Here is a 24,829-nt window from a genome sequence, read left to right on the forward strand (position 1 = left end):
TTTTGATTATGGAATTGAAGTAGGTACCATTCCTATCAAGTGTGACAATACTAGTGCTATTTGTCTCACTAAAAATCTCATCCAACACTCTAGAACTAAGCATATTGAAATAAGACATCACTTCATTAGGGACCATGTCACTAAGGAAGATGTAGTTCTAGAATTTGTTGATACTTTGCACCAATTAGCGGATATTTTTACAAACCCTTAGATAAAGAAAGATTTTGGACACTTAGAAGAGAATTAGGTTTAACTGACCTATCTTCACTTAGTGTTTAAAATAATTTAGCACTTTTAATAAATACTGAAAAATGCTTATAGTAATAAATTGTATTCTTGCTATTAGTTAGGGGGAGTTTATGATTCTTAATAAAAATTAATTTTATGTTCAAATAAAGTTTGAAGATTAATTTGATTGATTGAACATAATTAATTTTTGATATATGAGTTGCCATTACCATTAGAGCCAAATTATTTAGCATTTTAAGTGTTTAAAACGGATTTTTGACATTTTTGTGCTTCATGCACCGATGCATTTAACAATGCATCGATGCATCCTTGAATATGCATCGATGCATAAGACCATGCACCGATGCATCCGTCGGGTTTTAGGTTTAAAATCTTCATCTTCTTCATTTTTCTCAAAACTTAAAACATAAACTCACGGCCGTTCGTCCCACTCTCACCTCAAATCTCTATTTTTGCTCAAAATCTTCGGGAAAACATCGGATTCTTCAAGTTTTTCATCCTACAAACCTGCTACACTCATTAAATCGCGTAAAACATCTCCTCATTCCCCTCAATCCGAATTTTTCAAGGTATTTTCACAAAAACTCTATTTCATTAAATTTTTAAACTTAGGACTAGTTTAGATTAGTTCTAGTTTGAAATAATTATCGGGCATTGGCTATATGATGATTCTAAACTAGTTTCTACAACGAATTTCATCAAAAACGCATAATTTTTCAAAATTTTTTGGAAATTTCGAATTAAAAAAAAATTCAAAAATTATTGATTCAATTGTGTTGTTTTCATGAAAACTATGCGCATTATGATATTAATTTTAAATAGTTTTCAAAACTTTGCCCATTAGGATTATGTTAGAAAACCTTGAATTATTGAGGACTCATTTGAGTTTTGGGATTGAATTTTGTGCATACATGTGTTTTTAAATTGCAGGTGATATTTCTTTTCCGATTTCCCTAACCATGTCTAATCCCAAACGCCCTAGATCATCCTCGAGTCGGTCTCACCAAAACTGTCCTCCCGCTCCTAGACCTCAAAATCCATCCAATATTCCTTTATCCCTCATTAGTACTTGTTTTAACATGCCTGAAAACCGTAGGGATGAATTATACTCTAGGTACATGAACTCCTTCCAATCCTATCGTATTAGGGAAGAGCGTATTCCTTCTCTACAAGCTATGATAAAACTTGAATTTGAATACCTCTCAATTCTTCGCCGATGGAAGTTTGATAAACTATTTTCTCTTCAACCCATCGTCTTTCACCAACTTGTCCGCATCTTTTATTCCAATGCGGTTTGTATTCAGAACACAACTCAGTGCGGTACTATAGCGATTAGATCCTATCTTTTAAGACAATATATCACTATTACTTCTGAATCCATCGCATCTCATTTTGGTTTAGATGACGAGGGTTTATTTAATGAGAAGGAAGATGTGGAATATCCATATCTTCCTAATGCTAGTGTCAGTACCTTTAGGTCTCACCACGATCGATTTCTTCACTTAATGATCTCTTGGTGGTTTAGACCATCCGCAGGTCGGTACTCCACACTACGTACTACAGACTTATGGTGGATGCACTGTATAAAGAACAAAAAGAAAATTAATTTTCCACATATTGTCTTTAGTGCGCTTGTCGATATCATAAACATCATTCCCTCAAAGCATGTAGAAACCCTACCTTATGGTTATCTACTAAGCAATTTGTTTATCAAACTCGGCCTAGATGTCTCCCTTGACAATCCTATTCCGCTCCAAAACCCAATCAATATCACATCCTTAAAGAAATCGGATTGGAAATTGGATGAAAACACCGGACTATGGTCTTTTCGACCCGGTAAGCAAACCCCGGGAGCTAGTTCTTCACGAGCTGCTCCTAGTTCTTCTCGTGCTCCTCCTCCTCCTCCAGCTCTTGACGCTGATAATGATCCAGAGCTTCAAAGGCTTATGAGAGATATTGACGAGGAAGTACCAGCTCGACAAGATGATCAAACGCCACCTTATTTCCAATCTTTTCTAGAGTCGTTTGATCTGCGTTTTGCTTCCATGGAGTCTACGATTACTGAGTTTTAGAGGGAGATGCGTGATCGTATGGATGCTCTTACTCTTGAAGTTAGAGCTCATTATCCTCCTCCTCCTCCCGATTCCGCTATGGATGATTAAACGTTATTTGATGATATTTGGTTTTAAACTTTAAGAACTTGGATTGTTAAACTTTTTGATTTGAATGTTTATGTTTGTTTGGATGTTTGGATGCTTGAATGTTTGAACTTAATTTTAATATATTTGGTTTGAATTTTATTCATTTTGCATCATTAGATATATGACCAATTATGTCATTTCACATTTTATTATGAATATTGTTTATGAAAACTAATGGCTAATCTCTCTTTTGATTTTGATCTTAGCAGCTTATTATTAATAAATCAATTGGCTAATGTTTTTCAAAATTCTTGTTTAAAACATTTATATAGAGTCTTTTTGATTTAACAAAAAGGGGGAGAAAATTTAAGATGTGCTATAGTAAGGGGGAGTAAGTTTTTCAAAATCGATTTCAAAAATAATTTCTTAAACAAATCTTAAAATTATTCAAATGTTTGTTATATCAAAAAGGGGGAGATTGTTGAAAACATTTTGATATTTCGATATAACAAATTAATTTAAATGAATTTTAAGATTTCACAAATGATTTTACAAATTCGATTCAATTAACCGAATATCAAATTATTACTCCAAGTTTTTCAAGATCAATTTTAATCCTTACTAAACGTGTAAAATTGTGATTTGTACTTAAACTATTTTTGAAATAATTTTCAAAAAGTATTTTGAACCAAAAACAAGCCTTAAATCAATTATTCAAAGGCATGCACCGATGCATCAGTCCATGCATCGATGCATCGATGAATTAATTAAACATCGAATGCATTCCATGCACCGATGCACTCTCCATGCATCGATGCACTCTGAATATTTTCAAAACATCGAATGCATTTGATGCATCGATGCACAAGCCATGCATCGATGCATCAGGCTATTTTTCAAACATCGAATGCATTTCATGCATCGATGCACACTTGGTGCACCGATGCATCAAGTGTTCCAACGGTCAAAATATTTGAATTTTACACGTATGCACCGATGCATACTTGATCATGCATCGATGCATGAGACGCTCCACCTAGAAAAATTAATTGTTTTCACACTTAAACGACTCTATTATCCCCACTAATTATCACTAACGTTCAGAATTGATTCAAGGGGTATTTAAACAAGTTCTGGAGCCATTGATCAAGAACAAGAAAACGTCAATCAACTAGAATCAAGAGAGAATCAAAGAGAAAGCATCAAACCTCAAGTTTGAGTATTTCAAGCCTATTTTTCATCCAATATTCATTTGCTTTCAAGAACACTTTTGTACTCAATTGTATTTATCCTTGAGTGTTATTTTCTTTGTTCTAGAATTGTGCAAACATCTTACCTTGTGAGGTTTTCTTGTAAGTTTGCAAATTTGTAATCTTCTCTTTGGGAAAAAGAGTGTTCTCAAGAGTTGGGGTATACTTTTGAGGGATTTTGTAAGGTTATCTCTTTGGCCTCAAAAGAAAGAACAAATTAGTGAATTTGTTGGAAAATCCTTAGTGTGGATAGCTAAGGTAGTGGACGTAGACTTTGTTTGAGAAAGTCGAACCACTGTAAATCGCTGTGCAATTACTTTAAATTTTCTGCAAAAGCTTCCACGAAATTTTTAATTGCCAATTCACCCCCCTCTTGGCCGATTCCGTAGATCGATTAACTCAACATATCCCAAACTTTAAGGTTCACAATTGAGACAAATCATAAAACAAAAGTTTATCAAATATCAAAAGAATTAAATACACTTTTAATCATTCAAGGTTATGGTTCTTTGAAAAGTGTCAAGATTTGGCGGGTTTATTTTATGTTGGCTTCCTAAATTTTCTATGGTTATGTCATCGAGTTGCCATTCTCTTTTCTACTTATGTGAACATTGCGACATGCCCCTCACTCTCGACTTGGCATTTTAATCAGATGCAGATAAAATGACACAACTAGCATACTTAATTACTAGACCTTTTAGAACAATCTTATTTCATTTGAAATCTTTCATTTGTTCAATCTTCGTAGATTCCTTTAGCAAAGACAGCTCTGAGATATCAGTCTAAAGATAAAATTTCTGAGTGCCCGTGTGAAGTTGAATATAACAAATGTTCCTCAAATCCCGTAGTCTATTTTCATCGAAACTCCTTATTTAATTAAATTAAATTTAATTTACCTTTGTTTGGCTAGTTGAAGAAATATATCCATAAATCCAGGGCTTTTAACCAATTGTTTTATAGGAATAACTCAGCTTTATTGTATGTATTTGTGTAGTATTTGCCTTTATTTAGCTAGTTTAAGGAATATATCTATAAAGTCAGGACTTTTAACCAATTGCTTTAGAGGAATAGTTAACCATGAGTATACAGATTCAATTTCTTAAGTTCATCGGGAATAACCTGTTATAGTCTTGGTGTCATTAAAAGTCAAAGAACCACATATTTAGAGTTTGCTTCCCAAACAACTGACCTAGACTAAATTCATCTATTCCACCATTCCATCTGAGAATATTATGGTCAACATTAAACATCCTCCATAGAAGTATGGTCTAATCAATTTTGCAACCTCATATGCAAATTGCCTCATTTTATTTGTTCCTATACATACCTGAATACCAAGCCCTTTTGATTGTCTCTTCATGGAATGAGAAGGCTAGCTTGGCCCCTAAAAGAAAAAAGGTATGATGTTTGGGTGTATTTTCTAGAGTAAAATCAAGGGTTCTCATTTTATGAGGGTTCAATCTTGTCACTAGCACATAGGTCATAACCTTGATTCTCAATAGAGCTTTTAATTCAAATGATATTTACAAAACTACAAGAATAAAATTATCTCATTGATCATAACCTCAGAAGGTACTATGTTATTTAAAACATTGAAATCTCAAGTGACTTACAAACTCCAAAATAAAGGAAGAAATAAAGAAAAATGAGTTCAAATAAGATGAAATGCCATTTTCATGCAAGTGTAAAAAGCTTCATGGTCGATGCAATGACTTCTTGATCCAGATCAGAATGCCTTATCATTTATTGAATTTTCATGCCCCTAAATCAATCAAATTATGGATCATGCATTTTCTTGCCCCACAATCCGTGGAAATTATGTGATTAGGATCACTGAACTGAAGTTCTTCACCAATCAACTCCATGTTTTCATGACTGATACATATGAAAATGCTTAAATAAATGCAAGTATAAAATGCATAGATGCAAATGAGAATGCAATGCAAAAAGATACTATCCTAAAGATGAATATCAGAGAACAAGTTTCATTAGATATAAAAGTCTTCATTTTTACAAGATAGTTCGGACATGTTTTTTCTTGGATGATAGATCTGCACTGAGTCAATACTTCGTATCGTAGCTTCTTCCTTGAAAAGTATGCCCCTCAAGTGCTCTATAACCCCTTTGGCTTGTGTAAAAACTTCATTCAAAATTATGTCCCATCTCTTATGATGCCCTTGTAGCGTTGGAGTTACGCCTTATGTCTTGGTGATTAAAGGTTGAATGGTTGTATATAAGAATCTACTACTGCATTATTTCTTAGATCAATGGATTATCTTTCAAGCCTTGGATTTTTTCATATCAGTCAACCTTGTGCGTAATCTTCATGCGAGCTTCCCATTTGTTCTCTCTAAGCTTCCCTTAACGATCGGCGCATGTCTGTGTATGCAACTACTTGATTGATAAACTTTTTATCTCTATTTATGAAAATTTTCTAGTTAAAGAGTCATCTGCGGATCAACACTTTCATGTTATTCTATGATGATGATGCAATGCAAAAAGGTGAGAAATGACACACACAAAAAAAGGAAAAAGAAAAAAAATGAGTTAGTACAAGTGAAATAATTGAAAAAATGATATTTAAAGATAAATAAAACACCTACCCAATCATGGTATCTATATGAGCATGTTTTTATTAAAATAACAATCCTACCTGGACATGTTTTCTACCCAACATGGTTTATTTTATGAAGTAAATCCTAACCGCATGGTATCTAGTTCGCATGCTTTTATTCAAAAAAATTATTCTATGAATTTAAAGAAAAGGTAAAGGTTTAAGGTCGTTCCTATTTTTTGTATACCTATTGAGGTACCTACTAACGGAAAGTGGTTCAACCTGGTTCTACCTAGGGTAAACATCATATTGTTCACTATATGCATGGTTTTGGCTCTACGGTGAAAAGGTACTCGAATTGTCCTTGTTGTTGGTGCCACCTTGGGCTACCAAACCCTCAATCCTCATCCATTATAGACTAAATTGGATCAAGTTCAATTCGAGGGAGTCCATTCCTTATGTCTAACACAGATGGCTGCTCACGAAGATCATAAGAGATGTACTCCGGGAGTGATTCACTAGCATGTACGGAGAGCTACTCACGAAAGGCACTAGCAATTCACTCCCACTTAATGGAAAAAAGCTCGGGTATAGAGCTTATGACATGCAAATACGCATGTTGTGTGTGTGAGGAGGAACTCACAAAACTTTCGACAAAGAGAAAAATAAAGACTCATTTTCAAAAATCTTAACAAGTCTGAAAACAATGAAATCAAAATATCAGCACAACTATTTACAAGAGTAAAAAATGACGCATTATTATGAAAATTGAAATTAAAAGGATCTTAATTCAAGTAAAGGTTCAAGTTTATAAACTTCCAACCACTAGGGACAACGTGTAATCGAGTAAGGCCTGACTCTCAAAATATTCCCTTGAGTCGCCAAGCTGTCATAACCATTTTTAGTGAAAATTAAATTTAAAAATAATTATGACTTTATTTTGGAAAATTGAGATTTTTGATAAATTTGAAATTTAATTTGAATTTGAGTCGCCATCGACCTTTGGGTTAGTTAGGTCGAATACCTAAATATGTCTTTTAAAATAATTTTAAGGAAAATCATTTTAAAAACAAAAATTGGTCTGCATTTACCAAATATTCATTTTTAAAGATTCAGGAGTCGATTATGCGTGGGAAATGATAAGTACCCCTGCAACGCCCATAATTGGCACCTTCAATTTGTTGTCTAAAATGGTGAAATTTTACAAATTTGAATTCAAAATTTAAATTACGATCCTTTTATTTCTATGAATTTAAAAAATGAGTGAATCTATTTTTTTAATAATTGACTCGATGAAAATGATTTAATTCACTCGATTTTATTTGAAAAAATGTTCCTTACTACGTGAATTAATAGAAACTGAAATCCAATCATGTTGGACGTAATTTCACTAACCCTAACCCATGACGCAAGACAACATTGCTTTTAATTATTTTAGAAAATGAGAAAACAAATGCATAATTTATGAATGCAACAGTAATAAATGATATATACAAAAAAGAATGAAATATTAAATATAATATGACATATAAAATAAATGAATGAATAAAACGATACACAAAATAATTATAATTATTAATATAGAAAGTGATGGTATATCTTTCACTCGTGCTTCTTAAGAAATCGTACTCCAGATATTTAGAGGTTTTCCAACGAATCACTCTTCATTCGAGATATCCCAAAATAGATATAATTTAATTTTTATTAAAATGTCTCTAATATAAAATTATAAGTGTTAAAAATGAAAATATATACATATGCATATATAAGGGTCAAAATATATTAGGCAAATACATTTAGATTAAAAAATAGAATGGTGAAAAGAACTACATCGACTAAATATAAAACACTTCAAACAGAGAACTCTAAATCATAATATTAATAGTTTCATGGACAAAAATTAAATAAACAGTTACAATAGTGGCAAAAAATGTAAGGATTGAATTGAGTGAAACTAAAGTAACATGCATTAAATATGTAAATAATCCATAAAAATTAAGGCAGTGACCAAAATGATACACGCGTAAAGTTTAAAGGCCATATTAAAAGAAATGAGAATTTTAATTAGTGACTAACAAGAAAAGCTTACAAAATTCGGATGGCACGTTGAGCGATTATACCCACGTGAGGATTCATAAATCCTAATCCCAAAATGACATCGTTTTGGAGCCCTTTTAGCCTATTTTTTTCATTTTCTCATATTTTCTTTTCTTTTAGAGAGAGAAGCTCTTTTTTCTCTCTAAACTAAACACAGTCGGTGAGACCTCACCGCCGGACACTGCCGGCGCCAGAGAAAGGTGATAAAGGCATTGTTCGAAAGCTCTTCAATCACTGAAGATGGATCCGACCTTCGATTAGCCTAAAAATGCCTTTAGTGCCGTGGATTTAAGAAAATCATTTCGATTTCTTCGATTTTCGATGACCTTCTAGCTCTTCGATGGTCGTCGAACCAGATAAACCTTCTTTCTATTGATCTCTTGGCTTCCTTTTTCCCCTAGAACTAGTTTTCTTTGGTTTCGATTCTCTCTATCTCTTTCTCTTTGCTCTCGTTTTTTTCTTTGGATCTAACCTTCTTGTTTCACGTTTCTTCTCTCCCCGTTCGGCTCCCTCTCTAACCCGATTCTCCTCTCTTAAACTAATTTTCTTTGTTGCTGCTCCGTTTTTAATCTGTTGCTTGCTTGGATTGATTTGGTTAGGGGTAGGGATTATGATGGATATGGGGGTTTATTGAGATAGGTATATTTTTTGTTATATTAGATTTTGTTTGTTTTCACTATTTTGGGACAGATTTGATTCAGTGAGGTGACTGAATGACAGTGACAGGTTCCGATTGACAGTGACGGCGGCAGAAACTAGGTCTAGGATTTTGGGTTTGTTTGGGCTAGGTGGGCTGGTTTGTATTGGGCTCTGGGTCTTGTAATTGGGCCGAATCTATTGTAATTTGGCTCAATTTGGGATTGTAATGGCTTGTAATAAAACAAAATAATATTAATACGAATAATAATAATAATATAATAAATAAAAATAATAATAAATAATGAAAAATAAACCCAGACAAAAACGGGTGTGAACACCTTATTTTTCCTTGACTATTTAAAGTTAAATTTACACTTTACCCATCAAATTCTTCATTTAACACAATTTTAGTCCTTAAACAACTTTCAAGGCAAATCATCATAAAAGAATTTATCACCATCAAACATTATAAAAAAATCTAAATGGATTTCGAGTTATTACAATTTTACTGGCAAACCATACATACACTCTTGTTACTTTATTCATTTTTTTAAAAAAATTTTAAAGGTTCTTAGAAAAGTATAGACATTAATTTGTATGCTTTAGGGAAAAAATGAGCAAGGGTTTTAAAGATTCAGGGTAAACAACAACAGAGGATCAAGTAAATTTTATGGTCCAGTAGTTGACAAGAGTGAGGAAGCATACAGTATCCTAGCTCCGGGTGCACTTGAAACAAGAAATCGAATAATTTGAGTCGCAAATCAAGTTCTTTAAAAGAAAATTAATCTTAGTATTAAAAAAAACCCCAACTTGGACAGGATTAATCAATCTTAGTGGAGCAAGCTTTTGTGCATTCCGTGTTTACCTTAAATCAAGCTTGAAATTTAAAAACAAAACTTGATTAAACCCGAGCTAAACTTCAAGCTCTTAGCTCCATCTTCTTACAACTTCAGCTTCAACTGAATTCAATTACACCTCTATTCAAGCATACTTAAAAAAGCTCAGCTTCGAAGCATGGGGTCAAAATAAACAACTTGCTTACTTCATTTTCCCACTCCAACGTGTGGTTTAAGGCTATCGGAATGAAGTGGCCAACAAATATACACACCAGCCTATCATCCCTCTTGCTTTCACTAATTCCAATTTGTTAGCATCAGTTCCAAACTTCATCCTCTTTCTCCAAGAGTAACTCATCTGCACGTGTTGTGCTTTATTTATCATAAGCTTGAAGAACAAGTCAAAGTTGATTTTTTTTTCACTCAAAAACATTTGATAACCTGCCAAACAAGCCCAGGGTACAATAATCAGTTAATCACAATAAATACATTCATTTTTCCCAAATATTGACTCCTAAACTAATTTATACCTATCTTAATTAAATAAAACATGTCCTAATACCTCCACAAGCTAAACCCCGTCAACTCGACCCATAATGCCTCCATGACACAGGATGCGCAACATTATTGATCTCTTTGGGGAAAAAAAAAAGAAGAATAACAAAGAACTTCCCTAGTACGATCGAACAAATAGAAACAAGATGCAGAAAACAAAAGCTGAACTTGTAACATGGTCCCTATATTGCTCTGACTCTTCAAGTATCCATGTCAGACACATGGATATAGGGATATAAACTCTATACATCTTCCAAATAGTTAAAAAAACATTAGAATTTTTTTATCATATACATACTGTGCATAGACTTGTATCCGGCAATCGCACCAGTCCAAATAACATAACAATGGCTAAATTCTACAGATCTAATTCTCAAAAGAAAAAGTTCAACAAGTCTAATCCAGCTTATGTCTTTACTGCAAAACTTCTACCAACCAAAATTACAACTCCATAACTGCGTTCATGATGAGTTTTACATCAATATCTTATGTTACTCCAACTCTCTATTTGTCTTTTAAAGTACGTATGTCGACACCTGTGTCCAATGAATATTGGATCATGTACGGAGCTATGAACCTTCAACTAAACAAAAAATAAAATAAAATTGACGACTATTTGAAGAGAAGAAGTTGTAATCAGTCGCAAAGAAAATAAAAAACTTGTTTGATACTCACTTTGAAACCTTTTTTTTATATATTTTTGATACAAATGGAGGTTGAAGGAGACTTGTAAATGTCTTGATTGTATTATCATCTTCCTTTCGTAGTCAATAGTAATTAAATGGAAGAGGTACCTTATAAATCTTGGAAACCAATGGAAACGTTTCTTGGATCATATTAATGCTTCCATCCCTTTAAGTGACCATCATCCATGTATGGTTCTAGAAATCCAATGAACTGAAACAAGAGAAACTTAGATGGTCAAAACCCAGCAATGGAAAGCAAAATGTTAAAACTATAAAATTTAGGAGGATGAATATTACAGTGATAGTATTCAAGCAGAACAAAATTTATATCTTCCAAAGGAATGGAATCAATTTTCCTTAGCAATATGTTGTGTTACTCCGACACATACTTGTAGGGTTAAGCAAAAAACCAACAAAACCCAATACCAATTCAAATCATAGTGTTAGGTTTAGTTTTATTAAATTCGGATCAATCTCAATTTTGAATATCTACTTTAACTTTATTTGGTTCGGTGCAGTTTTCAGTTGACAAAGTTAAAAAACTGAATATCCAAACATAAACAAATTCTATTTTTCATAATTTATAATTAGTTTTTATTTTTAGAAAAAATGTAAAAATAAAAAAGCATTTTTTAAAAAATTTGAAAGAAACAAGCGAACCAAACCAATCTAAACAGGTAGAATTCAGCTTGGATCAGTTTGGTAAACTTTCATACTTGGTTCTGTTTCTGTTCATTTTTTTAGAAAAAAAGATCATAATACTCGAATATTAGCTGCAATTTTCCCCAAATCCATCTGAACCAAACTACATATTTGGACATAAGTATGGACAGGGGCAGAACTAGGATAGAACATTAAGCTGTGGGGGGAATTGCCAAACTGTGAAATTGACAGGGACCTAAGAAGTATTTAAATCAAACAAAATGGAGGTTAGGGCTTATTTTGTTTAATTTCAAAATTTACAGCGGCACAATAAGTATTTAAAGCAAAAAAATAGGGAGCCAAGGCTTAACTTGACTACTTTCAAAACAGACAAGGACCTAAGAAATAATTAAATCAGAAAATTTGGGAGGGGTGCTAGAGCCCCTCCCACTGCCTTAGTAGTTCCGTCCCCGAGTATGGGGTAAGCTCTTCAAATCATATCCAGCACTTAACCCCCAAGTCCAACCAACAAAGCCAATGTGTACAGCCGACTAACATCAATACAATGGATCCCCAATCCATATATGTACAGATGCATAAGTTGCTTATGACAATAATGTTTACCTTAGATCCATCCTTTGACCAGCGTGCACCGTAACCTTCAGCAACCCTTATCTCAAAGACATCACCATGTGGTTGAACAGTATACACATTCAACCAGCAAGAATTAGTGATTAAATTCAAAATGTCGCCCATTGCAAGATTATTTTTATTAGAATCTGGAGAAAATGAGATGGAATTGGAATGGTAATGATTAGATGCTCAATCACATAAGAAAATAAATCATTTATGAGCATTAGTCCCTCGTATGCAAGTCACTACAAATTAGCCTCATCAATTATGTGAATTTAAATAACTTTGCTTCTTCGACGTGCCTAATGTTTGTTTTTCATTTTCTTTTTGATTCTTCATTATGTTGGGTTATCATTTCAAAATTCAATCTCATTATGAGACTAAATTCCTAATATAATAAGATCAACTATTTTGTTACACACTCAACTAGTTTGCAAGAGACCTCATTAACATTTGCAATGCAACCCCAAAATAAAGCTCAGAATTTTGTTCTTCCATACACTAGAGCAACCCAAATCACCCCCTCCCCCAACAAACATCAAATGAAGAAATTATGAAAATCTATACTTCAATGTTAAAGTCAATGTTATTGAACGATACACACACATAAAATAAAAAAGACCCTTTAAGCACCAAATAACTCACCACTTCCAATTAAATTACCCCAGTACTTACTGCTACTTCGATCAGCATGCTTAGCTAAAGCCCTCGCTCCTTGAGTCAAGGTACTGCCTTTGACCTAGATAACACAAAATTAAGTAGAACCATCATCAGTCATCAATATATTAATGGCAAGAATGTGACACATTCCTAGATTAATATGTGTTGCTTGACCAGGCCAAATACAAAGTCGAATCACTAACGAAGCAAAAAGGAATAAACAAACATATATTAATCTGGTAGTTCTTGCTCGTTTATGGTAGGAGAAAAATATGAATGAATTAGAGTTCTTTGCCCACGTGTGGTGTATGAAATGAGAAAATTACAAAAAACCTTGTTTCAGTGCACCACACAAACTATGGAAGTTCTTTGCATTTCAATGACAGAGACCCATTTTAAAAGAGAAAAGATAGCTTTCAATCAATAAATCCAAGCCTTATCTTTTCCTTATCTTTATTTATTTGTTTTGAATACTACAATCTACAAATCATGCATACTAATTGCAGCATGTTCAGTAGGGAAATAAAATAAAGTTTGGAAATCTTGGCATATAAATCATAAAAGCAATTCAAAAGCCATTAACTTACATCCGGATTATACGGCAACATAAATGAAGAAAGAAGTGTTGATTTTGGTGGGGGGAGTGCATCAGTAATTGTTCCAGTAGTATGTGCAAGACCCAGAAGGCCTTGAACACCTTCATAACTCAGTTTCTGGATTAAAACATTGAAAATTTAAACATTCACTTAGCTTATCATACAAAAATCTCCGAATCAGAAAAATGAATCAACTCACGGATAGTATGCTGGCCAACAAGATAGAGGGCTGAGCCACCAAATTTGAAACACAGATAGCAATGACGCCATTAGACCTTTCCTTCTCCTCAGTATAAAATTCCCTATATATTTGCATGCCTATAAGAGAATAAAACTTTTTCCATATAGGTGTTCGCAAATCATTTAGAAGCAAGAATACAACTGCCTACAATATTCCTTTCACAGCATATCCCACATTTACTAAATCAAACAACTAGAAAATAGTTCAAGCGTAAGCAAAGATAAGTCTCCAAAACCAGCCACACATAATGAACTTGGATTTTGAAGTCCTAAGACATGATGATCAATATAACTACACAAAAATCTATATGATTAATTAGAAAAAAGGTTGGAGGCCAAGTAGCACATGAAAGAATTCAAAGACCCAAAATTATTACATTGAATCATTTGGTAACAGTTCATTTTAATGGTTATTATTCAGTGAAATTAATCCTCATTCAGAATAATGTATTGGGTTCCCTCATTCCAGATACAGCAGCCAATTCTTATGACAAAGTAATCCATATTCTAACCATATGAAGAGAGATAATTCAGGGCCAATCATGGGTTAACTTCAATTGACATTACCTTCTTCAGTGGATTTAACTCCAGGAAGGACTTGGGAAATACTTTCAACATCTAACATCTCAGAAAATGTAGCATAACGACGAACATCCTGAAATTGTTAAAATTGTTAATGTCAAACAGAATATGAACATGTAATATAATGCATAAGCATTAGATTACCTGAACTTCGAGCACCAAACATTTATTCAAAAGGATCCTAGAACCTGGTTCAATACTAAAATAAATAAATAAATAAAAAGTTAATTAATTAATTAACAGTGCTTATGATGCTAGAATGGCGGCAGCTAAATTTATAAAACCTAAAATCTGCCCTATACATCAGCAAATTCATTTATTGTCTGACAGTAACGAAGGACCGTAAAATCAAATATAAAACAGTCATGAAAAGGAACCTGAACATACTTCTCAAATTTGCCAACTGCACACCTTCCTTCAATTGTCTTCAAGCCATCTTCAAAGAATGAAATTTTGATTGATTAGATAATTGCAAAGGAATCAGGGCATTGGCAAAGAATAAGAACAGCCAAAATTACCTCTTAACATTGAAAAAAAGGGCTCCTGAACATGAAGTTCAAAGTCTATGTTATTCATAATCTATCAATAAAACAAATTATTAGCCATACAACCTAAAGGGAAAAAAATTACAGCAGCATCAACAATGACAAACTAACATTTATCAGTTCATGTCCTTTAGTTGAAACTAAATTATTCCACTCTTCCTTCTGTTTAGCAGAAGTCTCATCACACATCAATGCTGAATTCCCTTGTCTGCTGCAAATGAACCCGGAAACCATGGATTGGTTCAAAGCCAATGCCAAAGGCTTGTATAAAGGGTATGAAGGAACTCCTTTCAAAATATCTGCACCATTCCGATTTGAAATTTTATATATATATATATATATATATATTATACTTCTATATAGACTTGTCCAACGACTTGACGATCGTACGAGCCCGAAGATCGCTCAATATGCAAGAGGAATTAAACAAATATATTAGCCCCAAAAGTGGGTTTGGAAAAAAATAAACACATTCAAATTGAGCCAAACTTAAATTCCAACATGTAAGGCTCGAGTATAGTCCAGCCAATAGCATCTCTATCAAATAAACCCTAAACCATTACTATAATAACCAACATCCTCGGCAGGGATGTGTTTTTTTGGCCCTTTTTTTTCTTGAAGCAACCAAAAGTTGAAGAATAACAGCGAAACTTAAGAATTTGAAGTTATAAAAACCAAAAAGAAATTAGAAATAAGGTTTGGATAGTGTTACCTGGATTGGGATCGGTGGCGTCAGTGTGGAGGAGGAGATTAGAGCAAAAGTGGTGAGAAAGTTGGAGTTCAAAATTGAGGGATTTGTTAATGTGAGCTTGGAGAGTGAACTTTGTTAATTCTTCCATGCATTCCCCTAATCTCTTCATTTCTCTGTATTTCCTTGTTAATTTGATAATTTCTTCTATTTTCTTGTTTCACGAAAGTTTTCGATTTTCGTTTGCACACAACTGAGCTGCTCGCTTCAAATTCGAAACTCAACACCCAACAGGCAATCAATATGAAAATATAGGGTAACTTCTACATACGGTCACCCCAACTTCCTTAAACATTCATTTTGGTTACTAAAAAAAATATTGCACATTAGGCGCCACCGTTAGGCTCTGTTTGCATTTTAGTCCTACGCATTAAATCCATTACAAGATTAGGGATGACCGTAAGACTCAGATACAACAAGTTCTTATTGGATCCAACTATACAAGATTTTTTTTTTTAAAAAAAAAGAAAATTAAATTCGAGTCAATTCGAATTTTTGAAATGATAAAATCAGGTTAAGTTTAAAAATATCATCGGTCCGACCGGATATCTTGATTTTAAGAACCGCACTTAAAGCATATAGGGTGCGTTTGGTTCACGGAATGTAAGATTACCAGTGGGAATAAAAGATTACCATGGAATAGGATTACTGGGAATGTTACATTACTGTGTTTGGTTAGTTTGGCAGGAATGTAAGATTACAGTGTTTGGTTGAAGGAATAAAAGATTACTTGAATGTATATTTTATCAAATTGTCCTTGGTCTATATTTTTTAACAAGTGAAATTCTAAATATTTAAATAAAAATTATTTATATAAAAATTATATCTGTTGATAATATATTACTCGAGTATTTAAATATATATCATGTATTATTTTTATTTTAATTAATATTAAATTTTATATAATTTATGTAAAAATATATTAAAATTTTACATCAATATTTAACTAAATATTTACACTGTAGAAACTAGCTTCGGTTTATACGTGACGCATTCACTGGGAGGTTTCTTGTATTTTTCAATCGAATAGGTTTACATTCTAGTATGAAAAGTGATTTAATATGACTTGAGGAATGATTTAATATGAAAAGTGAAGAAAAAATTATAGTATACATGATGTATTAAGTTAATTTCACTCGAGGAAATTTTTACAGTCAACGACATTAATCTTAAATGTTCCTTTTAACTGTAATTTTTTCCCTTTGAACTTTTAATCAAAGAAAAGATATCTATAAATATATCACTTATAAGAGATCAAATACAAAATCTACTTGAACATTCAATTTTCAATAGCTTACAAAAACAAATATCATAAATTCAGTGCTTCTAATTTTTCATATCGATGATTAATTTTTCATTGTTGGATTCTTTCGATTTACAAACATCACCTATAAAACCTCAATAGATTGTGTCAAATTGACAGCCTTTAAAACCTCAAATGCATATTGAACATGCTACATTTAAGCAATAGCATCATTCATACTAAGCTGCTGTAAATATCGATTCAAGATTATCCTTTGTTTTCTCAATTCATAGGAAAACATAAACGACATAACAATCACATTTAAGGTCAAATTATAAAAGAGTTGTTCAATTGTGGCACAACTTCATCAGTCAAAGCCTCTAAATGACCGACCACCACAATCCGAGAGGCCCGTCACACCGAAAATGAGTTTCATAAGATTCTAGATCAAGAGCTTCTCAATAGCATCCTACATTTCACAAATGGAAAAACAGAAGATGCAGATGCAGATGCAGCCAAAAAGGGTGCAAAATATCATTAATTTTACAAGGTAACAAAAGTACCTTGAGTTGTTGTATTTGGGATTTCAATTGGCTTCCTTCGTTTGTTGTGACAAAACAGGAAATTACAGGTCTTGTGACCCCACATGCTCGTCCAAGTGCTTGCTTTGAAGGAACAAATACATAGGGGACATTCTGCAAAAAATCAAATACAAAGTAAACTATTGTGCTCAAAATCTAGGTAATGAATCAAGGTGTTGTAGCTAAGATTTTGCTTCTATGATGAACTACTTTAAATTGAGAAGTCAAGATGATGTGATATAGGAATGCTTCCAAGCTCAAGAGGGGGAAACAATTTACATTAAACAAAGTGTATAACCTTAAGTCAAAGATGCTTCAAATTCACAGCTAGTGAGTACACCATTGATTTGAAGCAATAAAATCAGACACTCCATAAGACAATTAGTCAAACCCTAAACCCAAAGCTAAATATTACAACAGTGATACGACTAATTAAAACGTTAAAGTTGGGGCACAGAACAACACATACAACAACCATAAGCACATCAACAAGAAATACATATACCACTCATAAGTACTAAACAAAAGAGGAGAAGACTCCAAAACTGCTGAAGATCATATGTCTTCGTAAATTACAGTTGAGTTTGGCAACTAGAAGCAAGTTTGCAGCTTGATATGGTAGTTTTCCCACATTATTATGTGAGGTACACAATTCAAATAGTGCAGGCAAAGTATAAACTTACATTCTATCCCATTCAATCAAGCAATTCAACTTGCCTAACTTTGCATCCACGTAAATTTTAAAACAACTAAAATACCACTTAGCAATAACTTTTCCTAGTGTAAACCCACATATTAAACAAGAATTAAGCAATCAAAAAGTCTATACCAGAAAAAACAAAAAGAAAATATGCATATTCCATAGAACAAATACCTTATCTTCAGCAAGCAAAGGAAGGTTGAGCAGAATCTCAAGGGGCTCAGTATCCGCAGCCATCACAACGAACTCCGAGATACCTCTGTTCAGGGTCTTGGTAGCTGAATCCCAAACAAATCCAATTAAAGAAGAAAAAGAAATGAAGAAGAAGATCAGGAGAAAGAAAACCCATATCGGAAACGATAACAATAATTACAATAAACGAAAAAAATGGAAATGTGTATTGTTTACTAACCTTCATTAACTCCCTTTTTGAGCTGCTTGTTGTACAAGATCTAAAATCGTCGTTGTCAACTGATCATCCGCTAGTGGGTATGCTTTGGGGTTCACACGTTCTCCAGTCTGCAAAAAATATCAGCCAATTGTAAGGTATAACAAACTAGATGAGCTCAGAAACAGGTTTAGTCGTGCAAAAAGCTGATGTATTATTTTAGGCCTCGAAATTAAAGGATGAAAGTTCAAACTTGAAAATAAGATAACCAAATCAGGAAAACCAGACACTCATTTAAGACAAGTATTTCTGAAAGCAAAGCAGACATGAAATGCCATGACTCCAACTGATAGTTTTACAAATTAAAGGTGAAGAGAAGCGAAATGCAGGAGTGTACCAACCAGAAACATAAAGGGCAATGATCAAATTCACACTTGTATAGTTGTATTCTATTACCATTAAAGAAAAAGAAGAACACATTGGAGCATGCAAACTACCTATTTAAAAGGGAAAGAAAAATTCCAGATCAAATCAATGAAAATCACATTCTACATAAAAATTTCTCAATCATGCTAATGTAATATTGTTACCCTATTGTATAACCAATTATCAGTAATATATTATACCAAAATACCCAGATCTACTTGTAAAATTTTCAAAACATACGGAGGAAAGCTGAAAAATGCCTCCAAAATTTAATATAATAAGAGCAAAAACACGAATTTTGGTATAATAAAAGAAGGAAGAAATGTCGCAAAGGAGAAAAGATGAAGGTTGTTACATGAACAAGGAAGCGGTGAGGACAAGACCAATGGCGAGCATGAAGACGGCTAGGGTTGGATACCACGCATCAGACACTGGACTCGTTATTGGCTTTGCAGAAGGAGCCTGAAACAAAATCATAAATCATAAATCAAACTCAAACGAACAATAGAAAAGCTTCGATTTGAACAGTGAGAGATTTACCATGGATCTTTTGTCGCTTCGGATTCTGGTGTTTGATCGAAGAGAGTGGAAATAACGCGCTACTAAGAGGTTCCGAGTTCTATGAGACTACGAAGTCTACGAAGCCTGCAAGTCTTCCCTTGTATTTGAGACTACATTAGCTTAAAAAAATAAGAGAGAGCCATTACCATTTTTCTCTTGGAGAAAACAGAGGAAAATAATCTGAGAAGAAGGGAAAGGGTGTTTACTCCAAACTACGCTCGGTCATAATCAGGAAGGAGAAGGGTATTTTAGACAAGAGAACCGGGAATAAGTAAATACCTAAGAGAGATGAGGGTATAACATTCCCGGAAAAATAAGAAAAAAAATCACTGTTAGTAATTATTATTTCCCTCCACTTAGGAATATAATTTATCTAAACATGGGAATGTTTATCTAAAAAAAAAATTACCAACATAAATTAAATATGACCTGAACCATACAGAGTCATAGTGTTCATGGGCGCATAAAAAACGCTTTTAAAGTTAGAGGTGAAACGAGAAACGAGAAACGAGAAACGAGAAACGAGAAACGAGAAACGAGAAGCTCTCCAAAGTGATCGCTTTTGAAGCTTTTTTGGGAGGCGCAGAACGCACCACTTCGACAACTTTCATGCCCCACCTTTTCTGCTATTTCTTTATACTAATAGAACAGAGATAATATCTAACATAATCAACATTATATTGTGGTCTATGCCCTCTCACCTTTTCTATTCTTTCTTTATATTAATGTTTTTAAAATTGGACCGAATATTGAATCGGTGAAGATACTAGTTTACTGATTCACGGGTTTAACTACGGTTGAACCGAATTTTATATAAAATAATATTTTTTTTAATTTTACATAATATTCAAAGCAATATTAATATATATGTAACACTTTTTTTAAGTTTACAATATTAAAATGTATAAAAATATCACAAGTCATAACATATATAACATAAAATCAAGTTAAACAAAATGATTCAAATCAACTACAACATAATATTTAAGGTAAAACATATTAAATAATAAATATAATTATATAACTATAATTAAAAAAATAAAATTAAGGCTTAAAAAAATCATAACAAATGAAGTCATTTGGTTTAATTTTAAAAAAAAAAAAAACAATCTCACATGGCTAAGAAACTTAGAAGAGCATCCCAAAAGTTTAAAAAGAGTAAAAATATGAGAACAAAACAATCCCACATGGCTAAGAAACATAGAAGAACATCCCAACTTACTTCTATAAATAATAGAGGTAATTTGACATTCAAAATCATGGAGCCTTTTGGTGAGCACAGAGCGAACTATTCTTTAGCTTCAATTGAGCTCAAATTTTAGGCTTCAATCGAACATCTAAATTTTTTTTGAGTTCGAGCCTTTTCGAGTTCAAGTTTTAATATTATATTTCGAGTTCGAGTTGAACTTGATAATTTTTGTTGAACAAACGACGTCGTTTGGTTTAATTTTTTTTAAAAGAAAAAAAGTGAATCGGCGGTTCAAACTGGTTTTGCCGGTTTTTAGCCGTTTCACCCCGGTTTTTAGCCCGTTCTATCGGTTTTCAGCCAGTTCATTGCCAACCCGATTTTGTGAGATAATCGGACCGGACAGACCACCGATTCACGGTTCAACTGGTTGAACCAGCCGGTCTGGTCCGGTTTTGATAACCATTCTTTATACTAATAAAAATAAAAAAAAATAAAATCTGATATAATAAACTAATATAATAAATATTATACTATTATTACTGTTAGGAGTGTTCGAAAATACTCGACCCGATCTATTTCGTTGACCCGACGACCCAAACTAAAAAAATCAGGTAATTATCTAAAAAACTGCTCGACCCGACATTTCTAGAGTTGGACTCGGGTCACAAAATTACATTTTTTGTGTATTCAGTTACTTGAATACCCGGTTACATTTATTTTTTTAATATAATAATATTACATATTTAATTATTAATAATTTTATACATTAAATTAAACTAATAAAATTAAAAAAAATACACTCAATGTATGTTTAATAATTAATATAATATTTTTAATAATATAAGTTATATGTTTTTTAATTAATAATTTGAAAATGATAAAAAATTGGGTACCCGATTACCCGAATTACGGGTACCCATAAAATTTAGCTATCCGATTATCGGGCACCCGTTACATCTAGGTCGAGACACGAGACAAACCGGGTATCCGAATTTGAACACCCCCTAACTACCGCTTATGCCCCACACCCTTCTTTATATAAAAATTATCTTATATATAGATAAATAATTAATATATGACAATTTTATAATTATTTTTATAATTAATTATAATATTAATAAAATTTATTTACACAAGTATATTTTCATCTATTTTTTATTAATATTTAATATAATTATATTCTTATATCAATTTCAAATTAATTTATTATTTATTTGATATGAATTATTAACTAAATTAAAAATTATATAATTTTCTAAATAAAATAATAGAAATTTTAACATATTACTTTAAAATTATAATTATAAGTAATTATTATATTCACATATTTTAAAACAATTAATTTAATTCATCAGCATATATCACTAACAGTATCTTATATATTAAATTCTTTATACTTGAAAAATGTAATCGTTGATTTATTATAGTGTAATCGTATAAACAAAAAAAATGGTAAAGCAACATATGTAACGTCAAAATGCCATCGTTTTGGTGTGATTGTTCCGATACTTAAAACGATATTATTTTAAATATTAAACTTTAAGAGTATATCAATTATGCCGCTGAACTTTAAGATTGTTTTGATCAAAATTTTGAAGTTCAATCCATCCTTTTCAAAGTAAATTGATTTTATAATTTTATTTGTACGTACTGTTAAATTGAGTACAATTGAACCCTTCAATTACATTCTTTAGTTTTTCATAATTATCATAAATTTTATGAATGTATGAAATTACGTATTCATTGTAAATATTGTATATACATATAAATTTGATGTGCGTGTCAATTTTAACATTGGGGACTCAAAGCTATAAAAATTTCAAAATTGTTTGTTATTAGTTAAAATATTTTAGATTAAAATAATCGGTTAGAACTTTTTCATTGAAAGGTATAAAACATGTTAATAATTATTTATTTATTTTTTATGAATATTTTTAACATTTATTTTATATTTTAATTTTAAGCAAAACAATAAAAGAAACTTTATTATTTTAATATGAGTAAAATATACAAATTGTCCTTGACCATAGGACGTTGCTTATTGAGTCCCTTAACTACTAAAAGTTATAAAAATGATTCCGACTATAAGACACTATTTTATTAAATCCACTTACTATTTTTGTATAAGATATGGAAGTCTCATTAAAAAAAAAACCCTTCTTACTTATCGACATACGTCATTTTATATCAATAAATAGTGGAAAGAGGAAAAGTGTAGCTCAAAGATTATTTCTACTAAAAAAATCCAGTACAACAATGAGCAAAAGTCCACATAGAAAACATATACCCAAAGGAAAACAGGAACGAAAGAAACAACCAGCTCTCATATCGACATCACACTAACCATTTTGCGAATCAACACCCCATTACCCAATCCCTCACTTAGCTAAACCATCCTCCCTGGCATTGGCACTCCAAACCATCCACCCTAGCATTGGCACTTCGACGAACATGGCGCAAGATGACTGCTCGGGCCAACACAACTGCTTCTATTTCCCGAACAAGTAGCATGGGGGGAGTTAAAGTAGTGTTGACAATCCACTATTAAAAGTTATAAAATGGTCACCAGACTATTCATATGTACTAACCTCATCATTTTTCGTTAAAAAATTGACGACTATCTGAATTGAATGTTAACATGTTGTCTGAAATATAATAAAATTATATTTTAATGATGTCTATTGGCATCACAGTTGCTTTCAAGCACCGTCTGGACGACATAATGTAAATGAATAGTCAGTCCACAGAATGAAACTCAAATGTTTCTGGGATCATATTTTATCATATCTCAATCAACAATTTAACGTCCAGTTTAGATGACCGTCAATTTTTAATTAAAAAAAATGACAAGTTTGGAATATATGAATAGTCAGATGACTATTTTGTATCTTTTAATAATCAAGGGACTCAACAAAGTAGTGCCTTGTAGTTGGGGGACCATTTTATAACTTTTAATATTCGAAGAATTTAACAAATAGCACCCTATAATCGATTGATCATTTGTATATTTTTACCCTTTTTGATAAATTCATTTTGTGATTTCATTTCTTGAACACTAACCATCCATCTCACATAATCAAACAGCATTCAAAGCAAAGAATACAAAATATATTCCAAGCAAAACCCCAAACAATCTATGCTTACTTGGGTTCAAGTGTGAATGTATAACATTCAGTTTTCCAAAATATATAAGTAAAAAAGAAAGAGACAAAACAACATAGTCAAGAAATTCTCAGCAAATACCTCAGGCAATAATACCCAAAACGTTTCTTTTTCATCAGAATGGCACTCAAAACCAGAGGCAATATTCTAATTTAAAAACCATTTTGGGTCATAAATTAACCAAAATCTCATCTTGCATTTGATTGTCGGGTCTTTCAAGAAAATGAAGGACTTAAAACAAATTATTCATTCTCCTCATCTACCATTTGGATTATAGCATAAAATTCTCATGATATAGATCCATCAGGCTCTTGATTTATAAGGCTTAGAATACCATCGTATTTCAACCCTTGGAAGCAAACATAATGAGTAGGACTCTAAAATTTGAGTTTCATGTGTATATATCACCTACATGCATGTATGCTTTTAAGTGATATGCACAACATCTACAAGGTTTACTTGTAACACCCCAATTTAGGGGCTAAATTTTAGAAATTATAAAGTATTGGATTTAATTGGTATTTTGAAAGAAACGGTGGATTAAATTGTAAACTTTTAAAGTTGACATACTATTTTAAGAAATGCAGTAAGTTCAATGACTAAACTCATAATTTAGCCATTTTTTTATGAGAGAATTATAAGTTCTCTTCCCCGAGTATTTTCTGCATAAAATGCTCTATTTTCCTCCTCTGGTCAACCCACTTTCAACTCCGATCTACTCACCGTCCGACGTCTGATGGACGAACCGAAACCACCATCGTGTTCGTTGTCGATCGAGAAACAAAACCCCTCAAACCTTTCATCGTGAATCGTCGCCGTTCGTCATTAATTTCAGTCAGAAGTATCGTCGGTAATAACTCAATTTCAATTGGTTTTTCGCCGATTCACGATGATCCGGTCATCCGTTTACGACACCTCCCACACCA

General features: G+C 32.5%; 1 protein-coding gene, 1 long non-coding RNA gene and 1 pseudogene across 2 annotated transcripts; all 3 read right to left on the reverse strand.

Annotated features, from left to right (window-relative positions):
• Window positions 1-4,296: 4,296 nt before the first annotated feature.
• Window positions 4,297-18,903, reverse strand: LOC120152779 (annotated as a pseudogene).
• LOC120152702 lies at window positions 9,883-15,868 on the reverse strand. The gene is made up of 12 exons (XM_039164873.1): window positions 15,618-15,868; window positions 15,017-15,204; window positions 14,879-14,939; window positions 14,748-14,796; window positions 14,505-14,559; window positions 14,346-14,433; window positions 13,738-13,856; window positions 13,530-13,655; window positions 12,928-13,021; window positions 12,274-12,428; window positions 11,116-11,218; window positions 9,883-10,207 (listed from the first exon to the last, which is right to left on the reverse strand). Exons 1-11 carry the CDS (start codon window positions 15,763-15,765, stop codon window positions 11,159-11,161), a joined length of 1,143 nt encoding a protein of 380 aa, XP_039020804.1. The 5' UTR covers window positions 15,766-15,868; the 3' UTR covers window positions 9,883-10,207; window positions 11,116-11,158.
• A 439-nt stretch (window positions 18,904-19,342) lies between the features above and the next one.
• LOC120152703 lies at window positions 19,343-19,642 on the reverse strand. Its single transcript, XR_005518707.1, has 2 exons — window positions 19,532-19,642; window positions 19,343-19,453 (listed from the first exon to the last, which is right to left on the reverse strand). It is a non-coding gene; the product is annotated as an uncharacterized LOC120152703 (long non-coding RNA).
• Window positions 19,643-24,829: the final 5,187 nt, after the last annotated feature.

Source organism: Hibiscus syriacus, unplaced genomic scaffold (assembly GCF_006381635.1).
Source record: "Hibiscus syriacus cultivar Baekdansim isolate YM2019G1 unplaced genomic scaffold, ASM638163v2 tig00111095_pilon, whole genome shotgun sequence".
Lineage (NCBI taxonomy): Eukaryota > Viridiplantae > Streptophyta > Magnoliopsida > Malvales > Malvaceae > Hibiscus > Hibiscus syriacus.

What these genes read in the sequence shown, in the direction of transcription:
- LOC120152702 (XM_039164873.1), bottom strand. Translation starts at nt 15,765, where the DNA reads ATGAAGAGATTAGGGGAATGCATGGAAGAATTAACAAAGTTCACTCTC. An exon ending in TGTTGCCGTATAATCCGGAT is followed by an intron (nt 13,022 to 13,529) that starts GTAAGTTAATGG and finishes TGTGTTATCTAG; the next exon opens with GTCAAAGGCAGTACCTTGAC. An exon ending in GGTCAAAGGATGGATCTAAG is followed by an intron (nt 11,219 to 12,273) that starts GTAAACATTATT and finishes CTCTTGTTTCAG; the next exon opens with TTCATTGGATTTCTAGAACC.